Here is a 14,851-nt window from a genome sequence, read left to right as displayed (position 1 = left end):
CAGCAGGAACACCTGTTCCCACTGCCCCTGTCAGAGCCTGTGAATGCCTCTGCATTCTTTTAATCATCTTTGGTCTTCAACCTGAACTGCTTCTCTGTCCTTGAGCCTGAAGGCTCAGGTTGCCGAGAGTACACAGGCTTGACAGTTAAAACCACGGCCGCTCCTTCAGCTGCCTTGAATCCCGATTGTCACTGTGCCTCTCACAAGATTAAGTCCAGCATGCAACTTCATATTTATTTACACATTATGCAGGGGAAATAAGTTAATCTCCTAGAAACCCCCAGGATCTGACACATGCTCTCCCAATTTTCTCATAAGGAAGAGATAAATGATTAGTTACTGCTGGAGCCTGCAGGTTAGACCAGGCAGTTGACAGCTGCTGTGAGACTGCAGTGCTTCTGGCACCACTTAACCAGCAGCTTGGGTCCAGCAACAGTTTAAGGCCACAGCTAAGCCTACTTCAGTCAGTAGAAAGGAAGCCAGGATACTGAATTTAACTTGTCAATGGTTACCACCTTAGTTTTAAAAAGCTTCCAGCCTTTCATATTGCTGTGCTTAAGCTTTATTGTTCATCAAAACCAGCAGTTACTATAACAAACAGTAATGTAAACTGCTAAAATTACAGCCTAGATTTTTAATGACTTCTTTTTGTCCTCCTTTCCCTGGAAAGCTCAAATTGCATCAAACCTGATGGGCTCCTGGAGTTCACACAGAAGCTAGAAGGCTACATTCAGCAGAGAGGGGGACAGATTCAATTCACACACCTCCGCCTCTTCCAAAATTGGCTGGACCAGGATGCTGAAACAGCTCAAGAAGCACTTCGGCGCCTCAAAGCTGTGTGCAGCGTGGTCAACGACTCATGGGACTCCTCCCAGGCCTTTGCTGACTACATCAGTGTCATGTGATGGTGTCGCAGGACAGATGGACACAGGAGTGGGAGAAAACTGAACAGTCTGAACTAAGCAGTTCAGTCCCTGGCTGAGTAGCTTGCTGTTTATTTGCAGTCATGTTGCCCCCTCCAACATCTGCAGTCATTTTACAGAGGTTTGGAGTAGTTTGTTCTTTTGTAATGTTTTTATAACAAAAATATAACTAAGACACATAATGTACTGAAGTGTGATTTCGATTACTGGTTTGTAATGTGATCGAATTAAAACACTCTGCTAGATCAGGGGATCCTGCCCATAAAAAAGCAAGTGGTTTTAGAAATCGAGTTACCTGAATACTGCGTGCATGATCATTCAGGCCAAGTGTTCAACACACAAGCTGAAATTGTTTCCCCTTGTACAAGTCCTCTTGTTCCTGAGTAATAAGCAAGGTTCACATTTCACAACAGGAATGGATCCTGCAAGTTTCTGATCAGCAGCTCTAAGCCATAGCTGTCAAGGAAAAAAGCATGACTGCATATCAAGTACTATAAAAACTCCAGGCTTAAACCTGAAGAAAAAACTTAGCTGAGTAGAAGGCACAGACACCAACAGTTTGAGAACCAGTGCTGAACCTGATGAAGTGCACAGGGTCCAGTTATTCCCAGTTCCCAAAGAGCTGTTTCTCAGGCACACAATACCACAGCAGAGAAAAGCCACTGACTCCTTGCTGTCACAGTAGACAGCAATGCTGAGGGTCTTCCAGCCTCATAGAAACCACGCCATTCTGCTACACAACAGTCTAGCATGTACTGCTACCTGCTGCCCCTTTCCTTGAAAGGGATTAAAGTGGGGTGGACTGCCACAGCAGCCTGCCCTTGCCCCCACAGGGGACAGTAACCTCCTGTTAAGGGATCCCTCGCTGCTCCTCATGGGAGTGATGATGAAAAGTGAACGTGACAGCAGCATCCCAAGCAGCCTTCAGCACAGAGTCCTGCAGCCCCCGCTTGTCGGCACAGTGGTGCCACTGGGAGAGGTCAGATGTGCAGTCAGACCCTTCAGGAGGGGGCCGGACCTGGTGGCCGTTCACACAGCGACGACACTTGATCCTGGAACAGAGTCAGTGCAAGATCAGTGCAAGGTTCCTCCACTTCAGTACAGAGGTTGTTTTAAAATGCAACCCAGTAACATTGGGATTGACTTCCCTCCACCTGCAACGCTGGCAACTGGATTTTCAGACAGGATTAATTGCTACCACATTTCATTTAAGCACCACCACGTGACAGATAAGAAATGACACACATTTTGAAAACCCTAGGGTTGTTTTTTATAGCACACCCCCACCATGTGTAGCCATGATGAGGGATGTTGCTTAGAGCAGATCTCAAGTGAACATCCCTGCTACTAACACCTTCTTAACACTGTGCCAGCTTTCCCCCGTGCAAGAGCACACCATGCCCCAAAACGCTCCATCCTGGCTCCCACCTCAGCCACAGGTTGTGCTCAGGCTGTTTTGGAGATGCTCTACTGAGCTGCCACGTAAGGAGACAGAGTAGCAGCAGCTGTTGCCATGCAGACAAGATACCCCCACAGAGCTAAGCTTTGAGTCAACTTAAAACTAATCCTCTTCACTTCTTGCTTGATCTAAGAGTCTTAACTTCTGCAGTGAAGCATTTTCCTGACTCCCTGTCCTCTTTCTGGTGGCTACAATATCACAGGTCTCAGGGGTGGGCAAAAAGGGCAGAGGAAGAAGGGGATCCTTTTAGTCCCCAGAACAGCACTTCGGTTAGCCTCATGAATTCATAGCAGATTGAGTAGCCCTGACAGTAGAAGCAATTCAGCATTTGGAAATCACAATCCACCAGGAAGAGAGCAGCAAGGAAGGACCACATTGCACTCCACTGATCTGAACAGCTCTGATCATGTCCTCTCTTTTCATTCGTGCACCATTTCACAGCCTCCAAACAGAGGCGGCAACAAAGTAGTTTGCTCACTTGTCTAGCCAGCACAGCTTTTCTAAGACCACAGGAAGGGAGGACAGCAAGGGGGTGCTCATGCCCAGGTAGGTAACAGCTTCGGAAGCAGAGACACTAGAGGCCCTCTGTCTCTGAGCTTTCTCCTGCTCCCTGAGGAACACCTGAATCACTGACCAAACTGAGGAGGGGTGGTGTTTTTTTTCTGACCCCAGTCATTAGTTATTCAGTATACTCACTTGTCATGGGTGTCACTGGTGGTGGACTCATTCAACGTGAAGAGCTCCTTCAGCTCCCCAAGTGAGAAGTGCCTTTCTACGTCCTGCTCCTCATCCACCACACAGCTGCTGAGGGCCTTCTTGTGGGTTTGGCGCTGGAATATCTTCTCCTCTATGGTCCCCGTCTACAGGAGAGAGAGTCAAAGATGAAGCACAGTTGGGACACTAGCGTTAAAGGAACACTACACTGGGAAAATATCCCAGATCAAACAGCAGTAAGCTGTCAGGACCATTTAGTGCCTTGCCAGACTAGTCCAGGTGACAGGCAAGTTTTACTAGCTGCACTCTAACCACATCTCATGAGGTTACAGGAGTTACTCAACAGAACTGTGGATGAAGAAGAGGTGAAGCTGCCACTGTGGCTGGAGCTCACACTGCACTGCGTTGTACAGGCAGGAATGAAGGGAAAGAAGCTGAGCAGTTACAGCCAGTCCTGACAAAATCTAAAACCAAAACAAATACAACTCCCTCAAAACACAAGGGCTTGCCCCATTTGAGAGGAGCATCAGCAGTATTTACTGGTTCATCCTTGCTGTCTGGAGGGAGATGACTGCTTCTAGAACAGTTGTACAGAAAGCCCAGTACACTATATTTTTAAAACAAAAATCTAAGAGCAAAATGTCTGTTTTGCAAACAAATGTAATACAAAGGAGGGGGTTATTAGTCATGATTTGCAGACCAGTTTCCTATTTCTAAAAGCAAAGGAGCAACCTGCTTCCAGGTACAGCCAGGTCAGAGGAAAAAAAAAAAAAAAAAAAAAGTAAAAATGAAGAGACAAAGAATATCTGTTTTGTCAAAATAAATTAATAATTGATCAAGAAACACAAGCTTACAAAATAAACAAAAAACTAACCAAAACAAAAAACCAGAGTCTGAACTAATGAGAGGTGAACGTGAACAAGGTCAAGACAGGGAACAGTTCTGAGCAGTAATCACTATTGGCACTGCTGGACAAAGTGTTCAAGTAGCAAGATTAGTCTCTTCTGTGCTTTACTTGTACAGAGCAGCTACCCCACTTGCTAAGTGGCAGCCTCATTCCAAAAGCTGCTGTATTTCTGGGAATTGTTTATTAAGTACACATACACCCAGCCAAAACAGACTGCAGCCAGACTGAAAAACGGCAACTTTGGCATCAGACACCACGCAAAATTAAATAAGTCAGATGCTTAAATGACATCAAAGGAGCATCTTATCTGGAAAGCCACAGTTCTTTCTATTTCTGAGAAGCCAGTCACCGTTAGAAACCAAGGCCTGCAGCAATAACCCTCCAGCTTGAACCTTCATGGTTTTCCACTCCAACATATCTAAGGGCAGGAAGCAGTTAAGTTCCAATCAATTCTGGTCACCAACATAAAAAAAGTTCTTCCCCTTCTGATCCCAAACACAGCTGAAGTCTGGGCTGGCACCAAGAGGTTGAGGAGGTGAGAGTAGTAAGACTTACCGAAAGTAGACGATAGATGTAGCATGTCTTCTTTTGGCCATCCCGCCACACACGAGCCATGGCCTGTTCATCATTAGCTGGATTCCAGTCTGGGTCGAACATAACCAGTCTGTTAGCCCCGATCAAATTCAAACCACAGCCACCTGCTTTGCTGCTTAGCATGAAGATAAACTCAGGACTCTGTGGGGAAAGACACGCTTGGATTAAACTACAGAGGCAGCCATACTTTTAACCAAGCTTGTATTAAACTCAACGTGCAGCCATACTTTTACTCACAGCATTCAGAGCTGGCAGGAGAGCGGCTCACATGTGGTAGTTCTACTTACCGAGGCGCTGTTGAATCGCTCCACAACTTTTGCTCTCTTTTTAATGGACATGGTGCCATCCAGCCGGACATATAAATACCTGGAATACACAGCATTTACTACAATCAGACTGCTGCAACCTTTACACATCCTACATGAAAGAGAAATCTTTCACAAACAGCTTTGTAACAGTGGCCTGGGCTTTAGGAGCTTTTGCAGAGGGCCAGAGTTTTTCTGCTGGGTGACCCCAGTAGGCAAAGCACAAGCCACATTAGTTCCAATTCAGGAATGTCTGAGGCAAAAGACAGATCTCAAGTTCCTTCTGATACAAACAGTTTCTCTTACAGTGTAGGCTGCAAGTACAGTTTTGCAGGATTAAACAAATGAACCCAAAGACAAACCTTCTGTTCCTGCAGAGCTTTTCAAATAGGTCCAGTGTTTGAGTGTAGTTAGACACTAAAACCACCTTATCATTACTGGTGCTTTTTGTAACAGCAAGAATGTAGTCCAAAACCAGCATCTTCCCTGGATAAAAGGGAAAGAAAGAAGAAAGCTAGAGCAGAAGTTCCCAAATTCCAGACCTTGGAGGGTCAAAAGATGCTAAATACAGTCTCATGGTTGTTAGGCAGCACATTCATACTGTCGAGTTTCACAGTACCTGAAAGCTGGGGCTCCACAGATTTGGTGCTGTAGCCAGCAGGGAACAAGTCCAGGGCTCCCATAAAACCTTCTTCCTCTTCCACACACTTATCATGGATAAGAGCAGGGTCTGAAGAACAAACAGAGTTCAGACTGTGGTGTACATAAGGGAGACCCAAAAATTGCCCCCTAACAGTGCAAAACCCAGACCTATTACATGAGTAGAACAACTCACGATTGCAGAGCTTCTTCAAGGAAGTGATGGAAGAGAGAGACGACACACTGATTTTGCCCTCCTTCAGCTCCTCCACTGGCTTGGCTTGCTTTAGGAAGTTCTTGTACAGCTCAGCCTGCAGAGGTGTCAGTCTGAAACAGAACAAGAGCACTGCAGTCTCAGTCTGCAACCAAACCAACCCCATCTTTCCTCCTTCATAGAATCATAGCATAGTTAGGATTGGAAAGGACCATAAGATCATCTAGTTCCAACACCCCTGCCATGAGCAGGGACACCACACACTAAACTACACTAAACTATGTGCCCCAAGGCTCTGTCCACCCCGGCCTGGAACACCGCCAGAGTTGGAGCATTCACAACTTCCTTGGGCAACCTATTCCAGTGTCTCGCCACCCTCACTGTGAAGAACTTCTTCCTTAGATCTAATCTAAACTTCCCCTGTTTAAGTTTGGTCTCTTGAAGTCCAGGGCAGTGAGCTTGCTGCATGCTCTTCTCACTGTCCTGAGGATCTAAACTCAACCATCTCATGGTCGCTACACCCAAGGCTGCCCTGGAGCATCACATTCCCAACCAGACCCTCCCTGTTGGTGAGCACGAGGTCAAGCATGGCACCTCTCCTTGTTGGCTCCTCTATTACTTGCAAGAGAAAGTTGTCTTCCACACAATCAAGGAACCTCCTGGATTGCCTGTGCCGGGCCGTCCTGTCCCCCCAGCAGATATCAGGATGGTTGAAGTCCCCCATGAGGATAAGGGCCTGTGAACATGAGGCTGCTTCTATCTGTCTGTAGAGCACTTCATCCAGAGATTCCTCCTGGTCAGGTGGTCTGTAGCAGATCTCCACAGTAATGTCCCCTATTGCTGTTCTTCCTTTGACCCTGATCCATAAGCTCTCTGTTGACTCATCACCTATCCCCAGACAGAGTCCCATACTCGCCAGCCTATCACTGACATAAAGCGCAACTCCCCCTCCCCGTCTGCCTGGCCTGTCTTTTCTAAAGAGCCTGTAACCCTCCATTCCAACACTCCAGTCATAGGAACCATCCCACCATGTTTCTGTGATGCCAATGACATCATATCCCTCATCTATGGAAGTGTGTTCCTTTTAGCCCTATCGGTTTTTTTAACTACATCATGGACAGCCTAGAACTGCCTCTCCAAGGCTGGTGGTAGAGCACTGATATCTCAGCCCAGAGCTGGAAGAAAAGCTTGCAGGTACTCTGCATGGCCCAGTGCTCTACTGTACACAGATGCCCAGAGCACACTGGTTGGCTGGCAGAACAACCAGTTGTGGCTTGTTCATCCATGCTTCAGGAGGAAAAGCAACATATTGCCAGTGGCTACAATATCATTCCTAAAGGGAAGCAGTCACCACAAGAATTGGAGGGCTTTTTGCAATTTTTTAGTCCTTCCTGCTATTCCTCCCATTTCCCAGGCAGAGCACATGCTTTCTGGTACCTGCAGCACACCACCTGCTCGATCTTCACTGGCAGGTATTTAGATAGGATGTCTGAAGTTCTTCGGATTAAACACCTGAGGGAAGAGAAATTAAGATCAGATGCTTGGATGACATCAAATCCCTGTTTTATCACTATTATTCCTCATGAGTTCAACACACAGTCCCTTTGATATCTTATCTCCAAAAATTTGTGACAGTCCAACACACAGCAGAGGCCAGAAACTATCATCCACACAAAACTGTGCTAAGAGGTTCCATCAGCCCATGCTAATAAGCCCCATACAACCTGCTGTCTTTGTGAGGCTTCCAAATTTAGTTCATGAGATTTGGAGGAATCATGCATGATTTCACCTAACAGAGCCTGGTCCCTTACAGGAGAAACTCAGATCTTCCTCAGACTCCTTGTCAACTTGAGCTACAACAGATCAGTAGCATGGACAGCAAAGGAGGACAGGATTTAACCACCACACACTATGGACATAGCCCAAAGTACCAGCTGGCAGCTCCCCATGTAATAACTTGGTAGCCACTCTCAGCTAAGATGGGTTCATTGACCAGCTCAAGATTTCAAGCATATGCTTTGGGGCTCTAGAAATGCCCCATGGAGCAGTTCTATCACACTTTAGAAAAGATGGGATGGACTAAAAAAAGTGCTGAACTGAGTAACCAGAATAAGAAAGAGGTGCAGAAACCCAATTCTGCCAGGAAACATCAAAAATATATTACGAAATCTACAGGAGAAAAACAGCAGGGATATATGACAGCCCCCAAATCTGTCAAAGGCTGTTAGAGAAAAGAATAATCTGGTCTCCAAACCCATAAGCAGTAGGATGAAAAGTAACAGGCTTAAACTGCAGTAAGGAAGATTTATATTACACATTAAGAGCATTTTCTAACTGCAAAGACAGTGATGCCCTGAAAAAGGCATCCTGGGGAATTTGTAAGGTCTTTAGTGCTGGGTGGGGGCTAAGTAAGGGACAGTTTAGGCCTAACAACTTCTACCTTAGGACAGCAAGATGGATTAGACATCTTTTCCAGGGCCCTTCCAGCCTTGCACCTATGATTCCACATGTCTTTGCATCACTATCTCATTTGTAATTCTTACCAAATCCAACAGATTCACCTGCTACTATTTACATGCTTCACCTCCCTATTTGTCTATCGTGGCTGATGCACAACAATGCAAGGGACAGTCCTCAACACAGACAGGTATAACTATTCCTGAAAACACTTTTACACCTCTTTTCCATCAACTGTAACAAGAAATAAATGCATCTCAAGAAGGAACAAGCTCTTCTCCTCCCAACTTTTCCTTTCTCTTGGGCTTCTGCAAGCAGACCTGAGTCAAGGTCAGGGCTGTCTCTATAGAGAGTCTGTATGTAGTGTGAAATTCAATTTACCATGACTATGAACTGCAGAATTCTATTTGTGATGGTTGCAAAAGATCAGATTAAAAAAGAAAAAAAAAAAAAAAGACACACTAGCAATGCTGAGAATTCAAGAGAGTCTCTAGTAAGAGTTCTTTGAGATAAGCAATTGCCAGCAGATGTGGATAAATTGGTTGTATCCATGCATAGAAAAAGAAACCAGATTTAAACATACACCAAAAAAATCAACCAGAGAGAAATAAGACAGCATTTTACATCCCAGAGGTGCTTCTAGGGGATCAAAAGTCACATCTCTGATACTAGAAGTCTAATCCCATTATCCCTACAGAGTCAACACAGCTATGAAAGTGTGAGCTGGACTCTTTCGTGACTTGGGCAATCAACACTAGAACCGAGTGACATTCCTCATACTCATTCTGTCTGCCACTCAACATCTGGGCTGGACGGATCTCAAGTCTGACTCAGCCTATACTGTAGTTCCATTGACACAAATAAAAGGATGCTGCCTGGCTATTCAGATCCCAGGAGAAAACAGAAACATAACAGTCAATGATTCAGTACCTGAGCACATTTGCTTGGGGGTGACTGCAGCTCCCTGTGCCATTTCAGTGTGCTGTTTTTCAGACTAAAGCTACACGCTGTGTAGATTTCTTTGGTGATAAATACTTGCACAATCACTTGCTGAACAGAAGTAACTGGCAAGAGAATCCATTACAGCTACAACTGTAATTTGGAAAGATACCAGTGTACACCAAGGGTTTATGCAAAAGAGAAGAGGGATGAAGTTCACCTGTTCACAATACTGATCAGCTCTTTAAGCCTCTCTTCTCCTTTGTGTCTCTCAGCTTCACTTGCATCCGCATCTCTGCCTTTCAAGATTGGAATTTCAAAATGTCTTTTAAATTCCTGTGCAGTCCCTGTATGAAACAGAAGTGAAAAGATGACAACTACTACTAACTGTTGATTAGTACCCCACAGCCCCAGTTATCACACCACAAGCACAGGACCCAGCAGATAAAACAAACTCTCGCCCCATCAGCACAATTTGTTTTCCTTTCTAGCCAGGAAAGACTCAAATAAGACAGACAAACCAGTACAGCAGAAATCCAGTTCATATTCCAGCAACAATGCACTGCCAAAGATCACACAATTTTAGTTAAATCTGAGTCCGGTCAGGCACACACTGGTTTTGCTCACATTCCAGCTATACTGTTACTCCCAGATTTTGTCCTTGCAAACAACAGCACAGGCATTATGTGTGCCTGTTCCAAAATTATCTGTAATCAGTTGCTTATTACTGCTCACAGGCTGGGAAAAAATTACTACTGCATGCATGCAGCTTTGCTGGCAGGAGTTAGTGCTAATCTCACCTCAGAAAGAACAAACTGGAAGTACTGAGACTTGTCTTGCCCAAAGTACAGGTCAAGGGGGGCAGAGGAGACCACACCAGCTCCCTGTAATAACTACCCAAAATTGAAGTGCATGGAAAAAACAGATGTAGAACATCTACCACCCCATTCCATCCTTTACTTGAGAAATCCAGGGGGCAGAACAGCTGAACAGAAAATGATACGTCCCAAATGCTGCTTGTAAGACTAAGAATCTGACGAATGGTGTTTAACTGGAGTTGTGCATGCACTAGAATTAATGAGAAGCCTCTTGGACTGGATGCCCAATAATCCAAGACAAACATGGGTGACAAATTACAGCAACAAGGAAATGATTTACAGATTGGCTTGTTTTCATTCCTTGACAGAAAACATGACCTCTCTTGACAAAAACAAGCTGTTCCACACTGTAAAGAAGCAGACCTGCTCCTAATCTAGTGATGTAGGAGAGGATGCAAAGACTACTTTGCTTTTAAAATTAAAAGAGTTTGGAGACATAAGCAGAGCATAGGAACTAAAGACAGAATATATCAGTCTGCTGCCAGCAATTATAGGTGGTGTTTGATCCTGAAAACTCACATTCATCAGTATCTCTCCTTTAGACACTTTTCTCTCAGACGAAGTTAACCCTATATTCACATACCTCCATTGCTTTAAAAATCAAGAGCGGTCTTAACTCCAAATGCTAGACATCACCCTTAGCTTTCCCTGATTATCTGAAAGTGGGATGGCTGACTGCCAAATTCAGGCTTTGCTGCCTAGCTCTGACACAAGGTACACCATTCCACCTTGCACCGGTCACTTCAGCTTCCAGTTGGATGTAAGATACATACAATGGCTAGAAAAGGGGACCCTCATCTAGACTTTCCAGATACAAGCTGAAGGAGAATAAGTCTCCAACCTGTACACGACCTTTCCTCTCAGGCATGGCTTGGTTGCTGCCTTTGCTGGCACTGACAGCTAGGGGAGGCCTCACCAGCAACTCCCCCCTCCCTCCTGTCTCTCACACATTCACTTCTTACCCAGGATGCCAGAATTGACAAAGTGCACTAGGCTGAAGTATTCAAGCAGGTCGTTCTGAATGGGGGTGCCTGAGATAAGGACTCGTCGAGGTGTATTTAAGCTGTTGAGAGCTTGGTATGTTTGGTTTTCAGAGTTCTTCAGTCTATGGCCCTTTGAAAAGAAATTAAAAAAAAAAAAAAAAAAAAAAGGAATGAAGCTGATAAATCCAGTGGCCCTGATAAGAAGCAGCTTGGACATCTTCATCAACACTGCTATCTTGTAATCTCTCATAAAGCATCTCACCACTTTTCCCATTCCTGGTAGTGGACTAAGTGTCATATGTGTATTCAGCTGTTACACTCGTGAGGATGCTTGCTTGCTCTTTTTAAGCTCCTTTCGGCAGTGTTCCAGCAAATACAAAACCAAACCACTGGGTGGCACCGCTGTGTAACAAATCCCCTCTATCGGGCAGCAGAGGAGGCCTCAGGAGCGGCTGAGGCCCCCGCTTTGATCTCTTCAAGGAGGCAGAGGGCATTTGTTTTATTTTGTCCTTCAGAGCATCTCTGGCTCTCACTACCTTTAACCACATATACAGAACGATAAATGAAAAAACAACTCCTTTCACATGGCTGAAATGGAGAGCACAGGCTTGGCAAAGCCAGTGCTCAAAGCAGGGAGTCAAGCCAGGTCTGTCTCCTCTTGAACAAGCAGCACATGAGGTAACTCCTCAGCCAGCTTTCCTACCTCTGCCCTAGGCAGGAGACTTCAGAGAGGGGAAGAGGGTCCTGCCATGGGAGTGCCCTTCAAACTCCCCCCACAAGCACAGAATAACACAGCCAGATAAAATGGCTGACAGCAGCGAGCACTGCACACGAGCATGCTGAATCACAGAATCATTTAGGTTGGGAGACCTCAGGTGCCTCCAGTGCAACCTCTTGCTTAAAACAGAGACAAGTTAAAAATTAGTGGGCTGAACTCAGGGTCAGGTCAAACAGAAAGTAGTTCTCACTTTAGAACAGACAGACAGAAACAAATGAAAACCTGATTTGGTGATCTGTGAGCCAGGGCACTCCCATCCCAACAGCGTAAAGCCTCTTTCAGAGTCAGAGACAGGCAGTGGATGTCCCTTCTGCTACGTATTTCACACTGAGAGGGCTCTAAGTAGGTTCTCCCACCCTGCCAGGGTTCTACAAAGCAGCCACAGTTACTACCACTTTGATTTTAACCCTATCTCAGCTCCTGAAAATACCCTCTCTTGTTTTGGCTTACTCAGTATGGATGAGCCAGTTACCCAGAGCCTCTCAAACACAAGAATGGGTGCTGTCCACAGCTAAACCCTGTTTCCAGCTGCCCTTCCCTCTCTCAAGAAAGCAGTCTTTTTTGCCCAGATATGAATAAAACATCAGGAAAAGATCCCCCTGTACCTCATCACATATAACCAGCCCAACAGTGCCCTTCTGCAATGCCTCAGCGTGGAGCCGGAAGGTCTCATAGGAGATGATCAGGATGGGTGAAGGCACTCGCAGGCCACGCTGGTTCATAAAGCCAACTGCAGATGGAAAGGGTAAAAAGAAAACAGGAGGGATGAGGAAATCTAATAGAAAAGAGTTCAAGTTCTCTAGTCAAAACTTCTGCCTTAACAGTATCCCTTTGACCCACATATACCCATATTCCTTTCCCCGTAATTGTCCCCATCTCCATTCCCCACCTCTGCCCAACCCTTTCTTTGGCTGGAGCAGAGCAGAAGCACAGGGACCTCCCTAACTTAAGCGCATGATTAGATTCAGATTATTCCAAAAGATCAACTATTACCTAACATGTAAAGGCCTGATCTTAACATGTTAGTGGAGAGACTTTTGTCAGTCTCCAGAGCTCTAATCAGCTGCTGTAGGCTTCTTCCAATGCAAGATTTTGACCTAAGACAGCCAACCACACCATTTGCAAGCATTTCTGTACCTAGTTTACGGTCAATCTCTTCTTTGGAGCCTCCATCAATGGCCAGTGGCTGGATCCTTCCCCCCAGCCATTTCTCTACTTCATTGTACCAGTTTCTCACCAGGCTGGAGGGAGACACCACCATGGCTTTCTCTATTTCAGGCTTACAATCTGGACTTTGTCGGAGAAGTGTCCACATGAGTGTGATGCACTGCAGGGTTTTGCCCAGTCCCATTTCATCTGCCATGATACAGCCATGGCTCCCAGGGATGCGCCGGCTTGTCACACAGTCCCAGAGGAATTTCACTCCCTGCCAAAAAATTGTTCTCTCAGAGTGGGATGGGGACATCAGCAAAATGTCAACTTCATTACAGCTTCATTACCACAATGCATAGAACTAATACTACAACAAACAGCGAATCTGTGCAGCACATCTCTGGGGACATGCTGTGTTCTAATGAGACAGAGGGAAATCTCTCGAGACACAGCTAAAATGCAGGCACATCTGGTTTGGAACAACATTACTGGTGCCAACATGTACCTTATAACATGCATACAGTCTTACTACATTTTAGCTGTACAATTATAACCAGCTTCCTGACACGAATTCCCAGAAATTTCTACCCTTGGCTGCACTAGATAGGCCCAGGCCATCAGCTAACCTGCATCAATCACTGCAAAGAAGTTGATCATCTTAACAACACCCAATTAGATAGTTCTAAGAACACAGAATCAGAGCGAGCAGAATTGCTTCTGCTGCCTGATTAACTCCCAGAATACCCTCAGCAGCCTTCATCGCCTCTGTCTAGAAGCACAATGACTCACCTGGAAACTCAAAGTCCAAAGCCGATTTAGCTTCAGAGAAGACACAGGGCTGAGCCCACATCACATGGTAGAAGAGCTTAGCCCTGCATTAGGCTCTGACACGTCACCAAGGCAGATAAAAGAGGAAAAATAAAACCAAACAGACGGACTCTGTAAAATGTTCCTCTATCATGTGATGACAGTCAGAAAAGAAATGGGACACTGCGCTGGGAACATACAATCTCCCTGCTTTGTGTCAACAGAGCAGGGAGTGAGGGACACAACTTAAACACACCTGGATGGAGTCACCCCTCTGTGCTTCACTATTTAGGACTGGAAGACTTAGCGCCTTCACTTGCACTTTCAAGCCTTTTTCTTTCTCTGGCCCTTAACAGCAGCTTAATGAAGTTTATTTAAGCCAGTTGAACAATTAAAAAACACATTACTGACTAAAAGAGTGCATTTGGCTGGGGATCAAGTTAGGTGACCTCCCAGCAACTGGGCAAAAGACATGACAAAGAGCAAGGCTGTACAACAGCCTGGGAGCATCACCTGAATAAAGCAGCACAGAAATCCTAGCAGGCAGAGACTCATTCATCAGACTACAACAGAGACTGCTTTATGAGCGGTATCTAGCTGTCAAAAAACAGACAGTGTGCCTAGGACACCAACATAACTATTGTTACTTGACAAGAGCACCAGCAGGCAGTATCTTACCCAAAACCAGAGTGCCTCCAGCTATGTAGCCAGAGATGAGCACTACACTGGGTCACAGGTTCAGTGCCAACTCTGAGATAAAAGTACAAGCTAGGAGCAGCCTACAGCACTCTCAGAGCCATCTGAAGATCTCCCATGCAGGGACACATCCAGCTTGACCTGCTTAGCCTGCAAGATCAGCAATTACAGTTTCCATCTGTGCTGCCTCTAGGCTTAAATAATATACTGCATCTGTGATGAACTTCAAACTGTCCAGATACCTACATTAGATATTTGTAAGTTAGTACCTACTGTTCCAATATTGTGATGTTATATATATTTACGACATGAAATGTTTTTCAGCACTCTCCACTGGTGAATTCCATGTCTACGCAGGTCACAGACAGCTCACACCTACAAAGGGTAGTCTCAGAATAATATACAA

At 45.4% G+C, this 14,851-nt stretch overlaps 2 protein-coding genes across 2 annotated transcripts in view; one reads left to right on the top strand and one right to left on the bottom strand.

Moving 5' to 3' along the window:
• Nucleotides 1–905, top strand: part of LRRC41 (leucine rich repeat containing 41) — a gene marked incomplete at its 5' end in the record, with an annotated part of 6,879 nt that extends 5,974 nt beyond the window's left edge. The window contains one exon of the mRNA XM_010021028.1: nucleotides 671–905. Within this exon, the coding sequence (XP_010019330.1) occupies nucleotides 671–905 (235 nt within the window). The remainder of the gene's footprint in view (nucleotides 1–670) is intronic.
• A 642-nt stretch (nucleotides 906–1,547) lies between these two features.
• The window catches only part of RAD54L (RAD54-like (S. cerevisiae)), a gene marked incomplete at its 5' end in the record, with an annotated part of 17,767 nt that continues 4,463 nt past the window's right edge, over nucleotides 1,548–14,851 (bottom strand). Inside the window, 12 exons of the mRNA XM_010021016.1 lie at nucleotides 1,548–1,975; nucleotides 3,079–3,242; nucleotides 4,559–4,738; nucleotides 4,885–4,963; nucleotides 5,265–5,388; nucleotides 5,522–5,632; nucleotides 5,738–5,868; nucleotides 7,193–7,267; nucleotides 9,372–9,498; nucleotides 10,992–11,142; nucleotides 12,396–12,520; nucleotides 12,928–13,216. Of these exons, the coding sequence (XP_010019318.1) occupies nucleotides 1,774–1,975; nucleotides 3,079–3,242; nucleotides 4,559–4,738; nucleotides 4,885–4,963; nucleotides 5,265–5,388; nucleotides 5,522–5,632; nucleotides 5,738–5,868; nucleotides 7,193–7,267; nucleotides 9,372–9,498; nucleotides 10,992–11,142; nucleotides 12,396–12,520; nucleotides 12,928–13,216 (1,758 nt within the window). The remainder of the gene's footprint in view (nucleotides 1,976–3,078; nucleotides 3,243–4,558; nucleotides 4,739–4,884; nucleotides 4,964–5,264; nucleotides 5,389–5,521; nucleotides 5,633–5,737; nucleotides 5,869–7,192; nucleotides 7,268–9,371; nucleotides 9,499–10,991; nucleotides 11,143–12,395; nucleotides 12,521–12,927; nucleotides 13,217–14,851) is intronic.

Source organism: Nestor notabilis, unplaced genomic scaffold (assembly GCF_000696875.1).
Source record: "Nestor notabilis isolate BGI_N333 unplaced genomic scaffold, ASM69687v1 scaffold20740, whole genome shotgun sequence".
NCBI classification, from domain to species: domain Eukaryota; kingdom Metazoa; phylum Chordata; class Aves; order Psittaciformes; family Psittacidae; genus Nestor; species Nestor notabilis.
The sequence above is the reverse complement of the archived record's forward strand: the minus strand, read 5'-3'. Positions and strand labels throughout refer to the sequence as shown.